Here is a 23,631-nt window from a genome sequence, read left to right on the forward strand (position 1 = left end):
TATTCTTTGTATCGTGTGGTTCCCGGCACCAATACAAAAAAGAATAGAACCACTCCATCTCTTTCCCATGGATGTCGTAAAAGGCGACTAAGGGGTAGGCTTACAAACTTGGTATTCTTTTTTAGACGATGGGTTAGCAACCTGTCACTATTTGAATCTCAATTCTATCATTAAGCCAAATAGCTGAACGTGGCCAATCAGTTTTTTCAAGACTGTTGGTTCTGTCTACCCCGCAAGGGATATAGACGTGATTTTATGTATGTATCAAGGAACAAAATAAGAATAGGTAGAACTTAAACTAAGCCCTGGTTAAAAATCTTTGATAATGAGGTATTATATATTTTTGGATATTTTTTATCCCCAAATATAATGAATGATCCCTGGTTCATCTCAACTCCTGTTCCTCACTGTTCTCTCGTCAATCAAACATCTATTTGAATATATCAATGATTTATTGATGACGCTGGGTATCATATCGTAACGAGTATCCAAATATATCTGCCGGTTTGACGGATGTACGGCCTTTTAATGTTGTGTTTAAGTAATCAGGCTTATATCTCTCAGTAACTTGTATTGCCGTGTGCTTCCCGGCACTAATATAAAAAAGAACCACTCCATCCCTTTCCCATGGATGTCGTAAAAGACGGCTAAGGGATAGGCTTATAAACTTGTGGTTCTTCTTTTTGGCGATGGGTAAGCAACCTGTCACTATTTGAATCTCAATTCTATCATTAAGCCAAATAGCTGAACGTGGCCATTCAGTCTTTTCAAGACTGTTGGCTCTGTCTACCCCGCAAGGAATATAGACGTGAACATAAGTATGTATGCTTTTGTAGGTGACGCTAATTTCTTTGCTTTTTGTCGGTGGCGTTTCATTCACAATTTTTTTTAGTAGTTGGTGTTTTATTTATTTTGTGGAGAGCATTATATTCGTCCCCTTTTTGTTGCGCTGAATTGACGCGGGCGAAGCTGCGGGTAAGATGTTTATTTATATCCGAATTTGTATCTCATTACATCGGAGTTTGTTTCGTCGCTTGCTAACGAGGTGACTTTGTAGAACAGCAGTCATCACCATCCATCATTTCTCGACCGTTTGATGCAATTTTCGATCCTATTAGAAATTCTATTTAAGTATATCATAAATGCGAAAGTTTGTGACTATGTATGAATGTTTCTTAGTTTTTCACGCAAATACTGCTGAACCGATAACGATGAAATTTGATATGTGGGTAGCTGAAGACCCGGAATAACATATAGGCTCATTTTTATACCGGACTGGTATGACGCGGACGAAGTCGCGGGCGGCCTCTAGTGAAAATACATTTGTATACAGAAATAAACATTAGTTACCTCAGAATGCAAAGGCTCGTAATTGTACTAAATCTGCCAATCAAAATTAAATGTAGCTCTTTTACAAAAGAGTTACCTATATGATAAACTAGCTTTAATTACTAATGAGTAAATAAGACAATTATTAAATACACGAGTACATCCTCGAATCCGCCCCCGCAAGATGAAATACCTTTAAATCCCGTTCCCTTGAGATATATGTATGTATAAAAAAATAGTTATTTTGTCATAGTATATTTTTAATTGACGATATACTTTTGCCTGACAGCAAACCAAATTTATATATTTATTTTGCATGACTGCACACGACAATTGTCTCATACAGCCACTATACATATAATATGCTCCCATTAAAACATTCGTCCTCTATCAATCAAATAAAGAATTATAAGCAAAGGCAAGATCTGTTTACGTCTGGTTGTCGCCGCCAGAGGTCGCCGCCGGCGCCAGAATTTTGGCGCCAAAGCACCTTGTCGCACACACAATAAAAATAATTCCGATTGGCTACTACGATTTGATAGCTGCATTTTTGTGTAATTTTATATAGATTTGGATAGTTGGCTCCAGTAATTGAAGGTTTGGAATTATAGGTAAGTACCAAAATTTAAGGTTATATGTAATACGTCAATCCATACTAATATTATAAAGCTGACGAGTTTGTTTGTTTGAACGCGTTTTTCAAAACCTACTGGTTCGAATTGAAAAAATATTTTTCTGTTGAATAGACCATTTATCGAGGAAGGTTTTAGGCTATATACATTACGCTGCAACTATTAGGGGCGAAGAAATAATGGAAAATGTAAAAAACGGAGGATATTAAGTATTCATCCTTGAGTGCTTCAATGATGCCCAAAATAACTATTCCACGCGGACGAAGTCGCGGGCACAGCTAATTAATAATAATTGATTGTATATTACTTATTTATATATTGTGGTGCAATTTATTTCCGCGACAAATTTATCGAGACTGTTGGCTCCGTCTACCCCGTAAGAGATTCAAAAACAGTGGCTTGCCTGCCTGACGCCTGACAAGCTTACTTCAAATATAAATAACATTCAGATCAATGGTATTTATTGACGCATGTCTTATAATTTGGGTTGGTACCACATACATAGGTACATAAATACCTACATAAAATCATGCCTTTTCCCGGAGGGGTAGGCAGAACTTACATCTTTTCACTTGCCACGATCTCTGCATACTTCTTTCGCTACGTCCACATTCATAACTCTCTTCATGCAAGATTACTAGGTAGGTACTCAGAGAAAAAAATTATGTGAGTGTCTAATGACCGGCTACTAAGCATCTGCGTGGACCGTCATAATTTTTATTTATTCCACGGATATTTGCGTGAACAAACAACCAAGTTTAATCATGTTTATTTACAAATACATACATATATATAATCACGTCTATTTACCTTGCGGGGTAGACAGAGCCAACAGTCTCGACAAATCTGGTAGGCCACGTTCGGCCGTTTGGCTTAGTGATAGAATTGAGATTCAAATTTCAAATTGCAACTGGTTCTAGCCCATCGCCAAAAAGAAGAATCCCAAGTTTGAAAGCAGATTCCTTAGTCACCTTTTACGACATCCATGGGAAAAGATAGACTGGTAAGTACTATTATTTTCCTATTGGTGCCGGGAACCACACGGCACCTTTACATTTACGAATTTCATAAGTATATTATTTTAGTTATTAAGGACGTCCTGATAAAGGGTCAGGTCAAAAATACCCGAAACCGCCGAGCTTGCATGAAGAGAGTTATGAATGTGGATGAAGCGAAGGAAGTATGCAGAGATCGTGGCAAGTGGAAAGAGGTAGTCTCTGCCTACCCCTGATTTTATGTATGTATGTATTATTTTAGTTACAAATTTAGGTACCTACCTATAACCATTATAATAAATAGCAGATATTTTATAATAAAAGCGTAGTAAAAAACGATTATCAGTTGGCGTCAAGATGGCGTCGCCTGCGACGCGACACTGGCGCCCTCACTGGTGGCATCATTTCGACTCCTGTGGTAAAGTGGTTAGATTCTTGATAACAAGTCATAAGGTTCCAGGTTACTAGACCCTGTCAGGTCATGGTGGAAGGGTATTTTTATAAGTTTACAAGAAACTTAGCGGTATGTTTATTATATAAAACTAGCTGTGCCCGCGACTTCGTCCGCGTGGAGTAGTTATTTTGGGCATCATTGAAGCCCTCAAGAATGAATAATCTACCCCGTTTTTTTCACTTTCCATTATTTCTTCGCTCCTAATGCAGCGTGATGTTATATAGGCTAAAGCCTTTCTCGATAAATGGTCTAAGTATTCAACATAAAAATAATTTTGCAATTCGAACCAGTAGTTCCTGAGATTAGCGCGTTAAACAAACTCTTCAGCTTTATAATATTAGTAGGTATAGATGTACACTCAACCTAATTTTCAAAGGGTCCTGTTAGCCTTTTTGCTAATTTCTCAGAGAATTGAAAATCTAGTATTTATTTGTATTATTAAAGAGAATTACATTTGTGTTTTTATTGTATGTAATTTTCCATTGCCTACAAATTCTAAATTTAAGGGAATCAAGTGAATATCGGCGGCGGAATTTGCCGGCCCCTGTGGCGCGTAGTACGCGTGTCTGTGACACCGGAGGTCCCGGGTTCGCATCCCGGCCAGAGCATGATGAGAAACGAACTTTCTCTGATTGGCCTGGGTCTTGGATGTTTATCTATATAAGTATTTATTATAAAATATAGTATCGTTGAGTTAGTATCTCGTAACACAAGTCTCGAACCTACTACGAGGCTAACTCAATCTGTGTAATTTGTCCCGTATATATTTATTATTGATTTATTTAATTAATATTTCAGGGAATCAAGTGAATATCCGTCCAAATGATAATATGAAACGCTATGATTGGTCGAAGGATGAACCGGCGCCCCCCAGCCGGGCGTCTTTGGCGGCGGCTGGACGGCTGCTATCATGTCATCTGCGACTGTGGCGTAGTGGTTGACATGTCAGACTTGCTATCTAGAGGACCTAGGTTCGAACTAAGTGAAATTATATTACATAAAACTCTTAAAAACGAGTTATGTTGAATATTTTGTCATTTTTATTGCAGAGTATATTATACCTACAGCTGCGCGGCCTATTAATTTCTAAATTATTAATTAATTGTTACTTATTTTTATTTATTATTTTTGTTCTTTTTATTGGCACTAAGGGCACAAAAAAAATAGTTTTACAACACAACGTCTATATCCCATGTGGGGTAGACAGAGCCAGCAGTCTTGAAAATACTGATAACTGGCCAAGATCAGCTGTTTGGCTTACTGATAGAATTGAGATTCATATAAAGTGACAGGTTGGAAGCCCGTCGCCTAAAAGAAGAATCCCAAGTTTATAAGCCTATCCCTTAGTCGCCTTTGGCGACATCCATGGGAAAGTGTTGGAGTGGTATTTTTCTTTTTTCTATTTGTGCCAGAAAACACTTTAAATTCAAAATGTCACAACTAAATACTGAACCAGGTCCCAATATTATGATAACAATGACTTGACTTAGAAAAACGTTATTTAAAAAAAACCGTCGTATACTTATTATAAGTTGAAAAATGTAGTCTCCATCTATCCCGACGGCGTAATTTTTTGTAAGTACTTATTTACGTACAGAAAAAAATATTCAAGTACGTAGCTTTTTCTAAACAAACCGAGGAGTTAGTGTGAGTTTCACTCGATCAAACGCGTCGAGCAAGTTAACGCGAATTTGTATTTGATTTGATTAGCGCCACCTAGTGGTAACACGGAGGCACTAATGCAACTCCATACAAACTTGCGTTTACTTACTCAACGCGTTTGACCGAGTAGAACTCGCACCAACGCCTCCGGTTTCAAAGTTGTTTCAACGACTGGACGCAGGTAGCAAAAGACATCAACGAAACGCGAAAGTTTGATTGGGCTTTTACATACATATGGTCACGTCTATATCCCTTGTGGGTTAGACAGAGCCGACAGTCTTGAAAAGACTGATAGGCCACGCTCAGCTATTTAGCTTAACGATAGAATTGAAATCCAACTAGTGACAGGTTGCTAGCCCATCGCCTAAAAAAAGAATCCCGAGTTTGTAAGCCTATCCCTTAGTCGCTCTCTACGACATCCATGGGAAAGAGATGGAGTGGTCCTATTCTTTTTTCTATCGTACCACACGGCATTGGGCTTTTAAGTTATTGTTTATGGTCATTGAAGTTTGTGTAGTTATTAATTTTTGATACAATTTGGGATGATCAACATGGTGTTTAAGAAAAGGTGTGCCGTGTGGTTCCCAGCACCAATACAAAAAAGAATAGGACCACTCCATCTCTTTCCCATGGATATCGTAAAAGGCGGCTAAGGGATAGGCTTACCAACTTGGGATTCTTTTTTAGGCGATGGACTAGCAACCTGTCACTATTTGAATCTCAATTCTATCATTAGGCCAAATAGCTGAACGTGGCCATTCAGTCTTTTCAAGACTGTTGGTTCTGTCTACCCCGCAAGGGATATAGAGGTGACCATATGTATGTATGTATGTTTAAGAAAAATGTTCTTGTCGTGACATCATGATGCGCAGGGCGCCCGCCGACCTGCCGCCCGGGTGGACATCATGTCATATTCTGAACAAGGATATTACTCCAACGTGCCTTTATTTTCAACTTCATTCGTAGTTATAAGACATCACATAAGATCAAGGCAAGACTACACGATGAGACGACGTGATTGGTGAGGTATGAATGTGGCTGAATCTAAATATACATACATAAAATCACGCCTCTTTCCCGGAGGGGTAGGCAGAGACTACCTCTTTCCACTTGCCACGATCTCTGCATACTTCCTTCGCTTATAATCTAAATATATAAACACATTATCCTCCCTCTGACAAAGTCAGGTAAAAAAGAGGACACTTGACTGACTGACATATGAACTCATAACGCGGGGTCTAATTAGGTATTGAAAACTTGTCATGTAATTTCAAATCTCTAGAACCAGCCATTTGGGTTGTCAGTTGTCAATCAGTGTTGTCTTTTATACTTATGATTAATGTCTCTGCCTATCCCTCCAGGGAAGAAATATATTAACCCGCAGCTTCGTCCGTGTGAATACAGTGCCATCTACAAAAAGCGGCGATTTTTTAGCCAAAAATGTGACGAAGTTATCACCTCCTATAAAAAGCAACAAATTAAACTAACGAAATATTACTACAGGTTTTTCGCAAATCCCTATATTTATCGAACTACTTTAGTTTTTAATCTAAAATTTTAATACCTAATGTCCTTCTACAGACTCTTAATTATTTATTATACTAGAGGGCGCCCGTGACTTCGTCCGCATGGAAACCCCGGGGAATTATCAATCCCGCGGGAACTCTGAGATAAAAAGTAGCCTATATGCTATTCTGGGTCTTCAGCTACCCACATACCTAATTACATTGTCATCGGTTCAGTAGTTTTTGCGTGAAAGATTAACAAACATCCATACTGTCATCCTGACATACAAACTTTCGCATTTATAATATAAGTAGGATATATGTGATATTTCAATAAATAAAATAAATAATAAATATATACGGGACTAATTACACAGATTGAGTTAGCCTCGAAGTAAGTTTGAAACTTGTGTAACGAGATACTAACTCAACGATACTATATTTTATAATAAATAATTATATAGATAAACATCCAAGACCCAGGCCAATCAGAAAAAGTTCTTTTCTCATCATGCCCTAGCCGGGATTCGAACCCGGGACCTCCGTGTCACAGACAAGCATACTACCGCTGCGCCACAGGCCGTAAGAAGAATTTCAAGAAGATTAATTCTATAGATAACTCGTCAAAAGGCAAGAAACAAACAAACTTAGGTACTTTCTCATTAAAATATTAGTCGGAATTGTAATGAACGCCATCGCCTACCCCTCCAGAAATGAAATATATCTTTACAAATATATTGTAATCATTCTCTCTTAATGTTGCGTCAACACCTTGTATGACATCATATACCTAGAAGAATCTCTGTGGCGCCTAACTTTGGTGCCCGAGTGCCGCGCCGGCCGGCGCCCCGCGGTCCACGAGAAGTTGGCGGTGACGCCCAATCGAGGGGGGGCATGGCATAACGTGACCATTTTTTTTTGCGTCAAAGCGGGACGCTTACGGAATTTTGTACATAAGTAAATAAAAAAAATATACTATATACTTAATATATAAGTTAATTATAAATAATTATCTATACATATAACAAAACAGTAAAAAATATTTTGTCTGCACATTTAGTATTTTGACTGACTGTTCTCGTCAGCGAGATTTGAGTGCAATGTTGATATAAAATAAGTATAAAAATTTGGTTTGTTTGCAAAAGCGGGACATTTTTGCTCTCGCTGGGGACAGCGGGACAGAAAGCCTGAAAGCGGGACAATCCCGCCGAAATGGGACGTATGGTCACTTTAGGGATGCACCTTGTTATATAGCCTAATTTTGTTTTGTACCTACTCATTGTTTTAATTTGGAATTAATGCAAAAATTATAGTAAAGTGGTTAAAAAGTACCTACGGATTTTAATCGATGTTTACGTGTTTCGTAATACATAATGTTTAATAAATAAATTCATTTATATAATCACGTCTATATCCCTTGCGGGGTAGACAGAGCCAGCGATCTTGAAAGACTGAAAGGCCACGTTCGTTGTTCAGCTGTCAGGCTTAATGATAGAATTGAGTTTCAAATTTTTGAAGTAAAAAAAAAAATTATTATTTTTGAGGACTAATAAGGTTGCTTCATTAATAAGAAGCTTCTTTTGCTAGGTGTATATATCTATACTTTTGAACTACCTAGGTACACTTTGTGCCGTGTGATTCCCGGCACCAATAGAAAAAAATATAGGACCGCTCCACCTCTTTCCCATGGATGTCGTAAAGGGCCATGTAACTAAGATATAGGCTTATAAACTTTGGATTCTTTTAGGTGATGGGCAACCTGTCGCTATTTGAAACTCAATTCTATCATTAAGCCAAACAGCTGAACGTGGCCTTTCAGTCTTTCAAGATCGCTGGCTCTTTCTACCCCGCAAGGGATATGTATATTATAAGAATGAATGTTTAAGTAAGGTACCTACGTTGCTTTTTTTTAAATTAAACAACCATTATTTTTTTTTGAGGACGCGACATCGTCCGCTTAAATTTCGAGTTGAATCTTGATCATACAGTCAGATACAGACAGACAGACCAAAAAATTCAGTCAAAATATGAAATTTACAGACAAAATATTTTTACCGGTTTATTAGGTATATTTTGATTTTCAGTTTTTTTTTTTTAATAAAATACTCGGAAACACAAATTACACCATCGAGGCCATTGTGGTGATGTTGAAATTAAAGTAGACTACATACATACGTATGGTCACGTCTATATACCTTGCGGGGTAGACAGAGCCAACAGGCTTGAAAAGACCGAATAGCCACGTTCAGCTTTTTGGCTTAATGATAGAATTGAGATTCAAATAGTGATAGATAGCTAGCCCATCGCCTAAAAAAGAATCCCAAGTTTATTAGCCTATCCTCCTTCTTCCTTAGTCGCCTTTTACGGGAAAGAGTGGTCCTGAGAAATTTTACTTTCATGTCACAAGGAATCCTTGCAAGTGGAAAGATACAGTCTCCGCCTACCTCTCCCGAAGAGCTGAGATTTTACGTACGTATGGATCACGGTCATGGACGAAGTAAAGCAATCTGGACAAACTCTACTACTACTAACTCTACAAAGACATAAATACATATAATCAAGTCTATATCCCTTGCGGGGTAGACAAGACTTGAAAAGACTTGTGGCGACATCTCTACGCCACTCGTCACAACATCCAATCTCACAACTACTGTCAATCATCACGAAGAAATTGATGCGCTCAACCAATAGCAGCGAAGAATCTAAGACGCGATTTCAAAGATTTCACGGATTGGAGCTATTATACAACCTCCGACACAACATCGTCTGTCGCGCGGTTCCCCAGGCGTCACACCAGCCTGGCGGGAGATCTTCCCTTTGGTGGCGGTCGAGCCGAATCATCGCTCCCGCTACAGATTGATAGGCCACGATCAGCTGTTTGGTTTAATGATAGTAATGAGATTCAAATAGTGACAGGTTGCTAGTCCATTGCCTAAAAAAGGATCCCAAGTTAATAAGGCTATCCCTACGACGCCTTTTACGACATCCATGGCTAAGGGTTGAAGTGGTACTGTTCTTTTGGTATCGGTGCCGATAAGATATATACCTATAACTTTCATAATTTATGTTTTAAGAATAGTAGGTATGTATTAATGAAAAAAGAAATATTTCTATTGCAATACAATTTATTAAAGTAAAAAGTGTCTTATACTATTGTATTTCACATCCACGTACAATAAAATTTGTGTCATCACAAATACAGTGAACCATATAAATGTCTCAATTCATTATTGACACAAGTATTTAGATTTTTTTCCAATTTGTAATAACAAGAAGCTTATAATAAAAATACATAAAAAAAACAAGACAAAACTCAAGAAACCAAATCGGTATATACATGTATGCAAAAAAAAAACAACATAAAATAATGCTTTTGTGTAAGAATTTGACACAATATGAAAGATTTCTCCATGTACATATTATAAGCTCCTTGTTTTATACATTTAAATAAATACTGAAATCGTTATTATAAGGCAGTGCAAAAGTTCCCATCGACTGTTTTTATCATGAAAACATAACAACAAAGTTTAAGACGAATAAGTAGGTTTCAGATGTGAAAATGATCTTCTTATCGTAACTCCGTCCCTTTCTAATTTGTAAAATTTAAAAGAAAAATAATCCTTCGAGGACATTTTTCTTTCTGATATTTTTTATTTAAGATTATTTCTTCTTGTTGGTTCTACCATGATTTTTTAACTTTATGCTATTTAAAATAACCGATGATATATGAGGTAAGCGTAGAGGGCGCTAGTGGTCTCAATGCACCGCCTTAAAATCTTTTTTGGCTGCCTTGTAAAATGTTATAAAAATAAATTGGACCCGCTGTGTCGTAGGTAGGTACCTTATTTGAAAACGATACGATTGAACTTGGCGCCAAAAAAATTAATATGGCGCGCCGCACGCGCCAATTAATAGCCATTGTTCAAATAATGCGGCGTCTGCGCATGGGTGACTACGCTAGGTATTTTACCAATGTATAATTTCCAATAATGTGTATACGGCGAGGGAGGTGACGCGTTCAAAATTCACCTAAAACAGGCCGAGGAGTAGATAGAACAATTGAAAGTAAAGACTGAATGAGATTCCAAGTACATATAAATATGGCATGTCCATAACAAAATCTATTTTACATATACAAGAACATAGAACTGTTTAGAAATAGCGGAAGTTCACATGTTTCTCACTGTACAATGGGCCAGATAGATAAGTATAACATCTCAATAGATATGAAGCGATAAGGGTAACTTTAGCTTACTTTTTAGGTAAAGCGCAGTTGGAAGAGTAGGTGGACAATAATGTTTTGTGTTGTCCGTTCGTTCCTGAACGCTTGAATACTATCATTATTACACAATTCTATCATTAAGACAAATAGCTGAGCTTGGCCTATCAGTCTTTTCAAGACTGTTGGCTCTGTCCACCCCACAAGGGATATAGACGTGACCATATGTATGTATGTATTTATACACAGTACACAAATCTATTTAAAATAGACAATACACAAAAAAAAATTAAAATCTCATACAAATCAATTAACCTGAACAATGTATTCTCTCCTATCTAGATATATATATCTCCTCTCTCCTATGTAGTCCACATTTCTATTTTAAGTTTGGATAGTTGTGAAGTTCACGTTGTTGAAGTAAATGCTGCAGTGCAGTTTGTTACCGTTTCTTCTGCACCGACGCTATGGAAGCAGCAACAAACTTAGTTTTAAGTAATTTATTTGACGTAAACCAATGTTAACGAAAATACGACAATTATTAAGTGATATGAAGTGTCCTATAATAATGAATAAAAATTTTGAATATGAATTTGGGCAATTCATTCAATACTTCATTCGTTCTTTAGCTAACATCCTTTTGAACCTACTTTTTCCCCCCGACTGCTCTTCACCTTCTTACCCGTATCGCTTCATGTATCTAAGATACTTTTCAATGCGTCTTACTGTACATTATTTTGTTCATAAAAATATTGCTATTGCTCTTTAGTAATAAAATATTTCTTAATCTATTTCTTCTCGTCTTGTTGCATATTTAAAAGCATTTTAGCTAAAAAAATATCATTTTCGCTGCCTGCATACAAATTATCAAGGTTCAGTTAAAATGCTTTCCAACACACAAATATCAATACTATGAAAAGCTAATATTACAAAATTGATATAACAGTATTAGAAGTGTAGTTCACTTTAAAATAATTTATCTTAAATTGACCACTTTAGTAACTTATTATAACGCTATATTATGCTAAGTACATATAAGTGCTTGGTTTACGATCAGCAGATATTTTTACTAATCATTTCTTATTTACAAGGTTTCGTTGTAACATTGCAAAGTAATACATGTGGCGACATTTTTAACGGCTAACACCATCAGCCAATCACAGCGAAGTATGCTACGTCATTAGCCAATAGCAGCGAAGTCTAAATCACGAATACAAAGATTTCACGTGTGATGAGATAAATACTTATTGTAAGAAGAAAGAAAATTGACAGCAAAGTTTTTGATGTAGAGTTAGAACAATAAAATATATTGTCATAAAATAAATACATAACGTGTTTTTTAAGTAATATTACACCACAGATTGGAGCAATGAATACAACCTCGGACTAATTCGCAGGCATAACATCCATTCTGGCGAAAGATCTTCCCTTTGGTGGCGGTCGAGTTTAAAACAACGCTCTCACTACATGCGTATAGGAATTTACTGAAGTATTTCCAGAAGCCAACTTTGGGCATAAGTTATTGTGATTAAAATAAGTAATAACAGTAAGAGGAATTGTATAGTAAAACGAATGAGAGTAGAAAGTTTAGACGTAGAAGTGAAAAGGATTAGTGAGAAATCAATTGATAGTAAGAAAGAGACAACTATATACAGAGCCAAGGACACAAGATGATTAGCTAAAAAGAAATTAGGTAAGTTGTAGTCATACTAATAAAAGAGGAAATGGCTGCATTCATTTCAAGCTGAGAAGCGACGCGACATCTTTCACAACATCTAAAAGGTAGGATTTGGGGAGTTATATGTAAAAGGACGCACGTAGCAGATAAACTGACCCCTATAATATAAACATCATAAGAAAGAACAAGTAGAAATGTCTGTATACCTTTCCGATTTAAGATTTAAGTAAAAACATCTGCCGAACTACCAATTTCTAACTTATCAATTCGCAAAATGTCGGAAACTCACATCCAACATTATGTAACGTAAAATCAACGTATTGCTTGATACATTAAAGTCCATTTTAAAATCGATTTGAATAACATAAAATTTATTAGTGGCACGTTTAAAAAAAATAAGAGTATTAAAAAAACATTTTTAAATAAAACAGCCAGTTTGTTGAGTTGTTGTAGTATTTCATGAAAAAAAAAAACAATAATTCTGCAAGCTCGTTCTCGTTTTCGAAGTTGCAATAAATAATAAATCCTCGCGTTCAACGCCTCACTGAAAAGAATTTACAGATTAATAATTAGGATTGTTGATTAAATTAACATAAATAGAGTGTGCATATGAACTTTTGAATCTGTTCTCGTAAAAGGTCATATCAAAAATACCCTAATCCCTGTTTCTTGAAGATATATGTATGCTAGAATATGGATGAAGCGAAAGAAGTATGCAGGAATCATGTCAAGTGAAAAGATGGAGTCATTATCTGAAAATTTGAAAGAAACTGACTAATGCGTGAAATGCAGTTAGAAGTTTCTCAGTTCAATAAGCAGTTTCTCACTTAATTACCAAATATCTTTTTAGTTCAGTAAATAGTTTTACTACCTTCGAATTTCACTTCAATCACAAATTTGTCATGTAACAGTTTCTTACGTTCAAAAAGTAAGCATTTTCTCATTTACCTATTAATATATTAAATAAATTATACTAAATAGTTGGTTTCTCACCTAAAATCTAATAGTTCCTGAAGTTTCTGTTGGATTTGAACCCGCCACCGCCTCCGGGAGATGAATTCAGGAACAGTTCGATGTAGCGATGATCCATGTTGTTCTTGTCGCGTCGCATCGCCTAAGCAGAAAATATAATTACATAAAGTAATATTTCGTTCGCTAAAATATATAATACATATAGTCACGTCTATAACCCTTACGGGGTAGACGGAACCAACAGTCTTGAAGAGACTGATAGGCCACGTTCAGCTTTTTGACTTAATGATAGAATTGAGATTCAAATAGTGACAGATTGCTAACCCATCGCCTAAAAAAGAATCCCATGTTTGAAAGCCTATCCCTTAGTCGCCTTTTACAACATCCATGGGAAAGAGATGGAGTGGTCCTATTCTTTTTTGTATTGGTGCCGGGAACCACACGGCGCATTTTTTTTAACATTTTAATATAATAAGTATGCTATATTAAAACTTTTAAGGACTACATTGATCATGACTTCAAAAATGAGAATATGTATATAAAAAGAGTAATGAGTGTGGAAAAAAGCGGGACTCTCAGGCAAGACTGTAAAGATTTCTTCAGAGATTGGAGCATATATACAACCTCCGACACAACATCGTGTGTCGCGCGGTTCCCCAGGCGTCACCCCAGCCTGGCGGGAGATCTTCCCTTTGGTGGCGGTCGAGCCGAATCATCGCTCCCGCTACATTATGTTTTTCGGGACATCTAAGTTCGCGATGAATGACTAGTTATATATATACACTCTGTCTATTCTAAGTTTGGTTAGTTGTGGAGTTGACGTTGTTGAAGAAAACGCTGCAGTGCAGTTTGTCACCGCTTCTGCACTGACGCTTTAGAAGCGGCAGTAAACTTAGTTATAAGTCATTTATTTGAAGTCAACCAATGTTGTGAAAACAAAAGATATGACAATTATCTATACTAATCTATACTAATATTATAAAGCTGAAGAGTTTGTTTATTTGAACGCGCTAATCTCAAGAATTACTGGTTCGAATTGAAAAGTTCTATTTGCGTTGAAGACCATTTATCGAGGAAGGCTTTAGGCTATATAACACCACGCTGCAACTATTAGGAGCGAAGAAATAATGGAAAATGTATAAAACAAAAACGGGGAAAATTATTCATCCTTGAGTGCTTCAATGATGCCCAAAATAACTATTCCACGCGGACGAAGTCGCGGGCGCAGCTAGTTAAGTGATATGAAGTAATGAAATGCCTACTAACATAGTTATAAGTATACTAACATAATGAGTCTGGTTACTTGAATAAATAATTTTTCATTCATTCATTCATTCATTCAATGAAAAAAAAAAAAAAAATTGACAATTTATTTTTTTAATTTTGACTCACCCTCATGGCGTCTTCGTGGCATTCAAACTCGACGTCCGCTTCCCCGGAAGGCCTTCCGCTATTGTCGTACAGTATGTTGATGTTCACCGGCCTGATCGGTTTGAAGAACTGTGAACGGTGGTCAAAATGTCAAATCTAGGAATTTCAATGTTACATTTTTAAATGATTGTGTAAATCAATCAAGGTGAGATATATATATATATTTTCATTCATATAATCACGTCTATATCCCTTGCGGGGTACACAGAGACAGCAGTGTTTAAAGGCTGACAGGCCACGTTCAGCTATTAGGCTTAATGATAGAATTGAGATTCAAATAGTGACAGGTTGCTAGCCCAACGCCTAAAAAAAGAATGCCAAATTTGTAATGCTATCCCTTAGTCGCCACTTTTTTTTATGGGCATAACAGATAAATTGTATTGTACTCACAAAAGCAATGTGAAAAACAGTAACTGAATACAATATATAATAAATATATTTCAAAATTGGACACAAGGTATCACTAAATGACGTCACATCACTTAAATCCAATTACAACTACTGCCGCTTTCAAAGCGCATGTATGTGTAGAAGCGCAAGCGGCGGAACAAACTACACAGCAGCAACAACAACTACTCACGTAAGCGATATCCTGCGGAGAAGCTTTGAACGGCAGACCGCGCATGTGCACGCAATGGCAGCCGCCGCCCCCCCCTCGGCTGCGGAACCCGCCCCGACCTCCGCCATAGCTGCCGCCACCTGTAATTCAAAAAATTCAAAATTTAAAATTTTTATTCATTATTATAGGATACTTCATATCGCTTGATAATTGTCAAAACGTATGGTTTAACAACATTGGTTGACGTCAAATAAATAACTTAAAACTAAGTTTACTGCCGCTTCCAAGGCAATTATATGAAAGTTACTTGCTCATACAAATAATCACGTCTATATCCCTTGCCGTTCTGAGCAAACCTGCTTCTGATGCTTCCTTGTGCTTGTGTGGGTTATTGCACTTTTGATAATAGTCCACACAAGTATCAAACCTGTATGTAATGTAATTTACGATTCTATTAGCACCTTGTGTTAAATTTAAGATCTGTTACAATGGGACTGACATTGTCTTAATGACAAAAGTCCCAAAAAAAGAAGAGAATCACTCCATCTCTTTTCAATGGATGTCGAAAAAGGCGACTAAGGGATAGGCTTACAAACTTGGGATTCTTTTTTTAGGCGATGGGCCAGCAACCTGTCACTATTTGGATCTCAATTCCATCTTAAAGCCAAACAGCTGAACGTGGCCTATTAGTCTTTACAAGACTGTTGGCTCTGTCTACCCCGCAAGGGATATAGACGTGATTTTATGTAATGTATGTATGTATGTACTTTCTACATACATACATAAAATCACGCCTCTCTCCCGGAGGGGTAGGCAGAGACTACCTCTTTCCACTTGCCACGATCTCTGCACACTTCCTTCGCTTCATCCACATTCATAACTCTCTTCATTCAAATTTCTCATACAAATAATCACGTCTACATCCCATGCCGTGGCCGTGTGGTTCCCGGCACCAATACAAAAAAGAATAGGATCACTCCATCTCTTTTCAATGGATGTCGAAAAAGGCGACTAGGGGATAGGCTTACAATTTTATTAGGCGATGGGCCAGCAACCTGTCACTATTTGGATGTCAATTCTATCATAAAGCCAAATAGCTGAACGTGGCCGATCAGTCTTTACAAGACTGTTAGCTCTGTCGACCCCACAAGGGATATAGACGTGACGATATGTATGTATATTACTTGGGGGCTTGACCGAGTCAACAGTCTTGAAAAGACAGATAGGCCACGTTCAGCTGTTTGGCTTAATAATAGAATTGAGATTTAAGAAGTGACAGGTTGCTAAAAGAAGATTATCCATCGCCTAAAAGAAGAATCCCAACCACGGCAAACGTGGTTTTGCCATATAGGTAAAAAAAAATTTAATAATTTCTAGTCAAAAAAATGTTAAGGGTGGACAACCCTTATCACTAAGGGTTATGATGATAAATAGATGTTGACCGATTCTCAGACCTACGGGAACGAATATTGTGACACGAGAATTTTATATACAAGCTGTGTCTGTAACTTCGTCCGCGTGGAATAGTTATTTTGGGCATCATTGAAGCCCTCAAGTATGAATAATTTACCCCGGTTTTTTTTTTCACATTTTCCATTATTTCTTCGCTCCTAATAGTTGCAGCGTGATGTTATATAGCTTAAAGCCTTCCTCTATAAATGGTCTATTCAACACAAGAAGAATTTTCCAATTCGAACCAGATAGTTCCTGAGATTAGCGCGTTCAAGCAAAGAAACAAACTCTTCAGTTTTATAACATTAGTATAGATAAAATAAACATACATACATATGGTCACGTCTATATCCCTTGCGGGGTAGACACAGCCAACAGTCTTGAAAAGACTAAATGGCCACGTTCAGCTGTTTGTTTCAATGATAGAATTGAGATTCAAATAGCGACAGGCCGCCAACCCATCATCGTCTAAAAAAGAATCCAAAGTTTGTGAGTAGATAAAATAAAAAATTTAAATACTATTCTTAATTACCTCTTCCCCTGGATCCGAATCGGCTACCCGAAAAGCGATCGTTCCTATCGTACGGCGTGGGGCGGTACCCTCTGTTGGATCTGAATCCGACCTCCATCCTCGCGCCGTACGCTCGCACTTCATCCGCCGAACTTACGAACACTTCAATGTATCTGTGGGTGCAAAAAAAATTGGCGATGTAAATTCAGTTTTTCGGTGTTGATAATAAGTTTCTATTTTGCGTGAAAGAAATTTCTTTCGCGATAAAACCGCCTTTGGAATGATATTTTTTTTTTTCTTTTTAAACCCTTTTTGATGCTTTCTATTTTGAAGATCTAACATTTTTAAATTTAAGTCTTTTTGCAACTTAAATTGAAAATTTTAAATTACGCTTTGAAGCCGTAACTGATTTAATAGTACCTACACCTAGTACTTATATTGTCGTAATTACGTGATCCCATTTTGAAAATAAATATAATTCCTTTCTTTACTTTCTTCTATCAAGTGTGAAAATCCATTACCCGAATTGTGTAAAGTTCAGTTAAAAATTAATAGGGACTCGGGAAGTCCCCAAGTCAGTCTAGTTTCATGTTATTACCTAACGTAATACTGGAAAGTTATCTGGGTGAATCCCGTGTTCTTACCCAGAAACGAAAATTGGGATAAACACTTAAAGGATTGATGAATTAGGTTGAGAGTGTTAACGCTCATTTGTCAAGTACAGCAAATAGGCTGATGATTATTTACCAAGGGAGCCTTGAAATCATAAGCCCTGTATCATGGAAGTCTAAAGTTTTTTTTAGCTTGTTGTGAAGTGTAAGTGACTAATGCGTCAGCTAAAATTAAAATTTATTGAAATCAAATTTTTTCATGGAATGTATTTTTTTTTGGAAGTGTCTAGTCTGCCACCAGTGGTCATTTAATAAAAATAAATATACTGCCACTTGTGGTTAGATAAAAAATTATATTATTCTGCCGCTATAGGCACAATAACAAATAAGGCTATTTTGCCACAAGTGGCAAGTCAAACCAACAAAATATTCTACCGCTAGTTAGAGGCAGCACACCTACCAAAAATAAACAGCCACCAAAGCTGAGGCAAGCCTTTTGCGGCAATTGATATACTTATCAAAAAGTAGTAAATGATACACGATTTCTAAGAAATATATTTATTTTTCATGTACGAGTACATAACAACGTTTATTTAGATATTGTTTTTTTTTTTTTCTTAACTCCTACTACTGTTAGATCATGTCCTTTGGGTCGACCTCTGCGTTTTCGGACAGCTGGTAATCTTATTGTTTGATTAACAAGAGCATTACAGGTCTGTGCCTGATTTAATGCCTTTAGCATTAGCTAAAGGCATTAAATCAGGCATATTTTTGTCATTTCTATCTTCAGTTTTTACATGTTTCTCAGCCTTTTCTAGATTTTGTTTCTGTTCAACAGGTTTCTCTATATGTAGATTTATTTCTTTCTCATCCTGTTTATTATGTATTATAAGTTGTGTCTCTGCGTATTCTATATTTACTATCTCTAAATCTTCTGCAGTATGGTCGATTATATGTATGTGCCTTATTTGTTTTTATCGTTACGTTTTCATAGTTTTTTGTGTCTTCCTTTTCTGTTTCTGGTTCAATATGTATTATTACATGTGTCTCTAAGTTTATTTTATTGCTTTCTTTTTGTTCATTATGTATTATTACTATATTTTTAGCAAATCCAATTTGCTCTGTTTCTAAAACCTCTGTAGTGTTATTGTTAATTTCTATGTTACTTGTTCTTTTAAACGTATTTTCATCTTTATTTCTGTCATCATTTTCTATTTCTTCGTCGTTTATTTCTAAATGTTGTATTTTTTTGGTCTCTTCCTTTTGATTAAGTACTGTTATTGTTTTATGGCCTTTATTATTTTAACATAGCTGATTTGTATTTTTGCGGTACACAGAAAAAGCACTCTAAGTGCTTTTTCTGGGTTTTATCGTTAATTATAATTTACAGTAATACAAACAATGAAAACAGTTTAAAACTTCCTCATCAACTACAAAAACAAAAACCGAAAGGGTTATGTTTTTGTTTTTGTCACATTGCTAACTTCGGTACGATACTTTAACATAATGAAATATATGCTTTATATACAACTTATAAGGAACATATTCCAATAACTAATAACTTGTGGCGGAATAGCATTTTATATTAGTCTGCCGCAATAGGAACAACTTCACTACGCTGCCCTAGTGTATTTTAAAATTAGACTTTATTAGTTTGACTAAAGGAACAAATTTGAATACCACAATACTTGTGGCAGAATTATTTAATTTCTTATTTTACCACTAGCGGCTTAGTAATTCGATTTGTTAAATGGCCGCTGGTGGCGGACTAGACACTTCCTTTTTTTTTTAAGAAAGGTTTCTTTTTCATGCTGTATTAGAAATCGAGCTGTAAAACTGAGCACGTCATTAAGAATGGCCTATAACATGAGAAAAAGTAACGGCATATGACAAAACCTACGAATCCTGATGTAGATTCGTTTAAGAATATAACCTCTAGAGAAATTGAATATTACTTTTCAAATTTTATTCATAGTGTACCCCGCAAGAGATATGGACGTGATTAATGATGTTTAATTATTGTTTAAATATTACATTTATATTTTTGCGACGTAATTTTACAAACACAATAAGAAAGAAGCTTTTAATTTCTTTGTCATAATTTAGTTTTTTTTTTCTTTTTTTTGTTTCCAGCCAGCATAATGAATGTTCCTAATTCAAAATACCATTGATACCACCCATGGTTAAACAATATAAGTAGACCATCTTCATTCTTCATCCCCGCTCCCCGTCGTTCGCCCCGTCCCGCTCCCACACTTCGCCCCCTCGCTCGCCCAACCTTTGACAACTCAACAACCAATCACGTGTATGCATTTTCAAACGCTACCTATTGCTTAGAATACAATATAACTATGTACTTGTAAACTTCAAATTGGGACGCGCGCCATTTTGGAGATAAAAAAAAACAGTTTAAGGCAAAGGAAACGGGACACAAGGACCAGAAGTGATTGTGAAAATGACATGGAAAGTTGGCTTTTGTAGGAGGATATATAAGGATGATAGGACGTGCCCAATACGTAGATGTTTATTAAGCGCATAGTTACTTAATTCATGTAAGCTAGGCCTCATTTGCTAAAAATACTCAACAATTTTCATACAAACATTAATGTTTCTATGAAAATTACATTTTTTTTTTGTAAATGAGTCTATGTATTATTAAGATTGTGAAATACTTAGGTCATACATTACAGGTTCATTAAAAACAAGAATGTAGATTAAAAAACAATTAAAAATACTTATATCATAATAATTACGTCAATTGCAACAGTTGTATAAACAAAGTGTTAATAACTATTGTATGACCAAAGCGCATTACAATATCAACAATATGGGAGCGTTGAAAAAATGCAAGAATTTTAACAAATTTTATTGTTAACATTCCCTTAATTTAAAAGGATAGTCCCATTAACTAAAAGCCCACCTTATGGTCATTGGTCACTAGAATCTACAGGCGTAAACAAATTTAAGGAAATAAATAATTTTATTTATCCCATTATTTTAAAGTCCATAATTCCTTATAGCCTGTAGACCTATAAATGTAGACCAACAACATAGGAGGTCCCAGACTTATCCCACTACACCAAATAATATTTACCGTAGTCGTCTTTTGTGCCGCAGTGATTATCTTAAGTTTCATAGCCCATTATTTAAAACTACAAATTCATGTTTCACATTGACTTCTGATGAACATTTGTTATGGAATTTCTTTGAATTTTTTTATAGAAAGCCCAGAAATTTCTACATGTTTACCTTACAGAAGCAAAACATATTGATTATGACGATAATAACAAATAAAAACTCTTTAAAACAAACTCCTGATGTATATATTGGCCTCTTTAAAGCCCATCAAAGATCGTCACTACGGCAGCCTACGGTTTCATTGAAAACCCCCACCTGTGTCCTATTTTCTCCCTGTCCCTGTTGAGCGCTTCCTGTGCGCTCTCCTTGTCAACGAAGTGTACGAATGCCTCGCCCGACGCCCGCCCTCTGAAGTCCGACAGTAAGTGCACCCCATCCGGTGCAACGCTCAACCCTGGCCCACCCGAAAAGATCATTATTAAGTCACGACCGTGAAGCCACTGTGGTCGGTAAGCCAATTGGTATAGACGTTTCCCAAATTGTAAGCTGCATTATAAAATTACGAAGCATGTTTGTGATGTTGATAAAAATGTCACACTTATACTTTGATACCTTACACCCCAGTTAGTTTTAGATAAACAGCTAAATTGTTTGGGAAATGCCGAATGGAGATACTGCATGCATTTAACTGAATACTGACAAGTTTTCTTTAATTTTCAAACCACAGTGTCGCCACACAATCATCCTACCCCATTGAATTTACATTGTGAATAGGATAAGATAGTTTCTTACCATCAAAAAATTGGATGACTTCCTCCTTGGAACATCCAAATGGGAGACCTCGAAGTTTGACGATGCCCATGTCATCAGTAACATTGGGAAGGCTGTCGAACCCATTCTCACTTTGACGCATTGCGTTCAGTGCCCACTCCATGTCTTGACGGTCAGTTGAGAATACTGGAAAGCATATTATTCAGGTTAAGATCTGTTGCAGGACAGAGGTCTTTTATTACAGATATAGGTACCTAGACATAATAATTTCAATTTCCTCAGTTTGCCAAGCAAACAATGGTCATGTGAAGTGGCTCAAAAATAAAGAATGCAACAAAACAAAAACTATGCTTTACAGAGATAATTCTAAAATGTTCATATTTTGGTGGCAAATTTATTTCATCTACTTTTACTATTGCAAAGCCAAATTATTATTATACTAATTTAATGTCAATTATTTTTAATCCAAATTTAATATTATGGCTCTCACCTTCAATGTATCTCTTTCCCATGATCTCCTTATCCTTCTTGAGAGCAGCATCAACATCTTCCTGGCTTTCCACTTCCACAAAGCATTCTCCGGATGGGCGACCTGGACGCACCTCAGTCAAATGCACACCTAAAATAATAACATAAAATTTTAGTGTTGTGCCTTAGTTTCATCTCCATCTTTATCTTATCAAGTTTTAAATTCAGGAATTTTATTATGGAGTATAAAATCAACTATACAAATGACATCAATAAAAAACAACACGGTGACTCTAGAATTAAAGGTGCAAGGAAATTCATCGGTTTGAAAGCAATTTAAGTAGTATTTTAGTGGGTAGATATTTATAGAATTTAATATTTACCTTCTTTTCCATTCACAACATTTACACCTGTTAAAAAATCTAGGACATCTTCAATTGTAGTGGAGAAAGGTAGACCACGTAGTTTCACGATGTGGCCACTATCCCCTGATCCCAGCATGGTTCTTGTAATCAAATACCAATGAATTAAAATAAACCCAACGTGGAAATATTTGGCAAGAATAAATTGGCGATATAACGAAATGTACTTCTACACCGCAGAAAAAAACGTGAATAGAAAAAGCGTCAAGCGTCTCTCGACACAGCCATTTATATATTTTAATAGTGATGTTCATCAATCTTCGTTCAAATCATTTGCATGATTTACTTTATCGATTATCTGTCATCTAAACTAATCGTGTACAAATATACAAAACATTAGCTCAACTCAATGGGTCAAGGTACAAATTTTGATTCAAAGAACAAATATTTTTACCGACAGCAAGTTAATTAAAATATTTTATAAATAGAGGGAACTTTGCGTTCTAATAATTATGCAGTGAAGTGAAGAAAAAAAAGGCAACTACGGGATAGGCTTACAAACTTGGATTCTTTTAAGGTGATGGGCTAGCAACCTGTCACTACTTGAATCTCAATTCTATTATTAAGCCAAATAGCTCAATGTGGCTATCAGTGTTTTCAAGACTGTTGGCTTTGTCTACCTCGCAAGGTATATTAGACGTGATTATATGTTAGCAAAAGTTTGAATACATCCATTACTCAAGAGAAGAATCCAACACGTCTAAATAAGAGCCAATATGGACTTCACTAGGGTCTTTAAATTTATTTTTATGGGGTTTAGTTTCTTTTTTTATAAATAATTTTTAATCTGAAAAAGATTTTTTATTCAAAAAATTCAAAATTATTATTCATTTATTCGTGTATGGTATATACACGAATAAATGAATAATAATTTTGAATTTT

The 23,631-nt window shown here is 36.1% G+C and overlaps 1 protein-coding gene across 1 annotated transcript; it reads right to left on the reverse strand.

The window, feature by feature from the left end:
- Window positions 1-9,695: 9,695 nt before the first annotated feature.
- LOC106134829 (heterogeneous nuclear ribonucleoprotein H) lies at window positions 9,696-22,972 on the reverse strand. The gene is made up of 9 exons (XM_013334971.2): window positions 22,711-22,972; window positions 22,350-22,478; window positions 21,881-22,045; window positions 21,404-21,542; window positions 17,421-17,572; window positions 15,458-15,576; window positions 14,839-14,946; window positions 13,468-13,588; window positions 9,696-13,018 (listed from the first exon to the last, which is right to left on the reverse strand). Exons 1-8 carry the CDS (start codon window positions 22,826-22,828, stop codon window positions 13,475-13,477), a joined length of 1,044 nt encoding a protein of 347 aa, XP_013190425.1. The 5' UTR covers window positions 22,829-22,972; the 3' UTR covers window positions 9,696-13,018; window positions 13,468-13,474.
- Between the last annotated feature and the right edge of the window lie 659 nt (window positions 22,973-23,631).

Source organism: Amyelois transitella, chromosome 10 (assembly GCF_032362555.1).
Source record: "Amyelois transitella isolate CPQ chromosome 10, ilAmyTran1.1, whole genome shotgun sequence".
In the NCBI taxonomy this organism is placed as follows: domain Eukaryota; kingdom Metazoa; phylum Arthropoda; class Insecta; order Lepidoptera; family Pyralidae; genus Amyelois; species Amyelois transitella.

Bases quoted from the DNA above. Each gene is read 5' to 3' on its own strand.
- LOC106134829 (XM_013334971.2), bottom strand. From the start codon at position 22,828: ATGCTGGGATCAGGGGATAGTGGCCACATCGTGAAACTACGTGGTCTA. The intron at 17,573-21,403 runs GTGGGGGTTTTC...TTGCACCCACAG, and splicing joins AGGGAGAAAATAGGACACAG to ATACATTGAAGTGTTCGTAA. The intron at 13,589-14,838 runs GTGAGTCAAAAT...TTTTCTGCTTAG, and splicing joins GCCACGAAGACGCCATGAGG to GCGATGCGACGCGACAAGAA.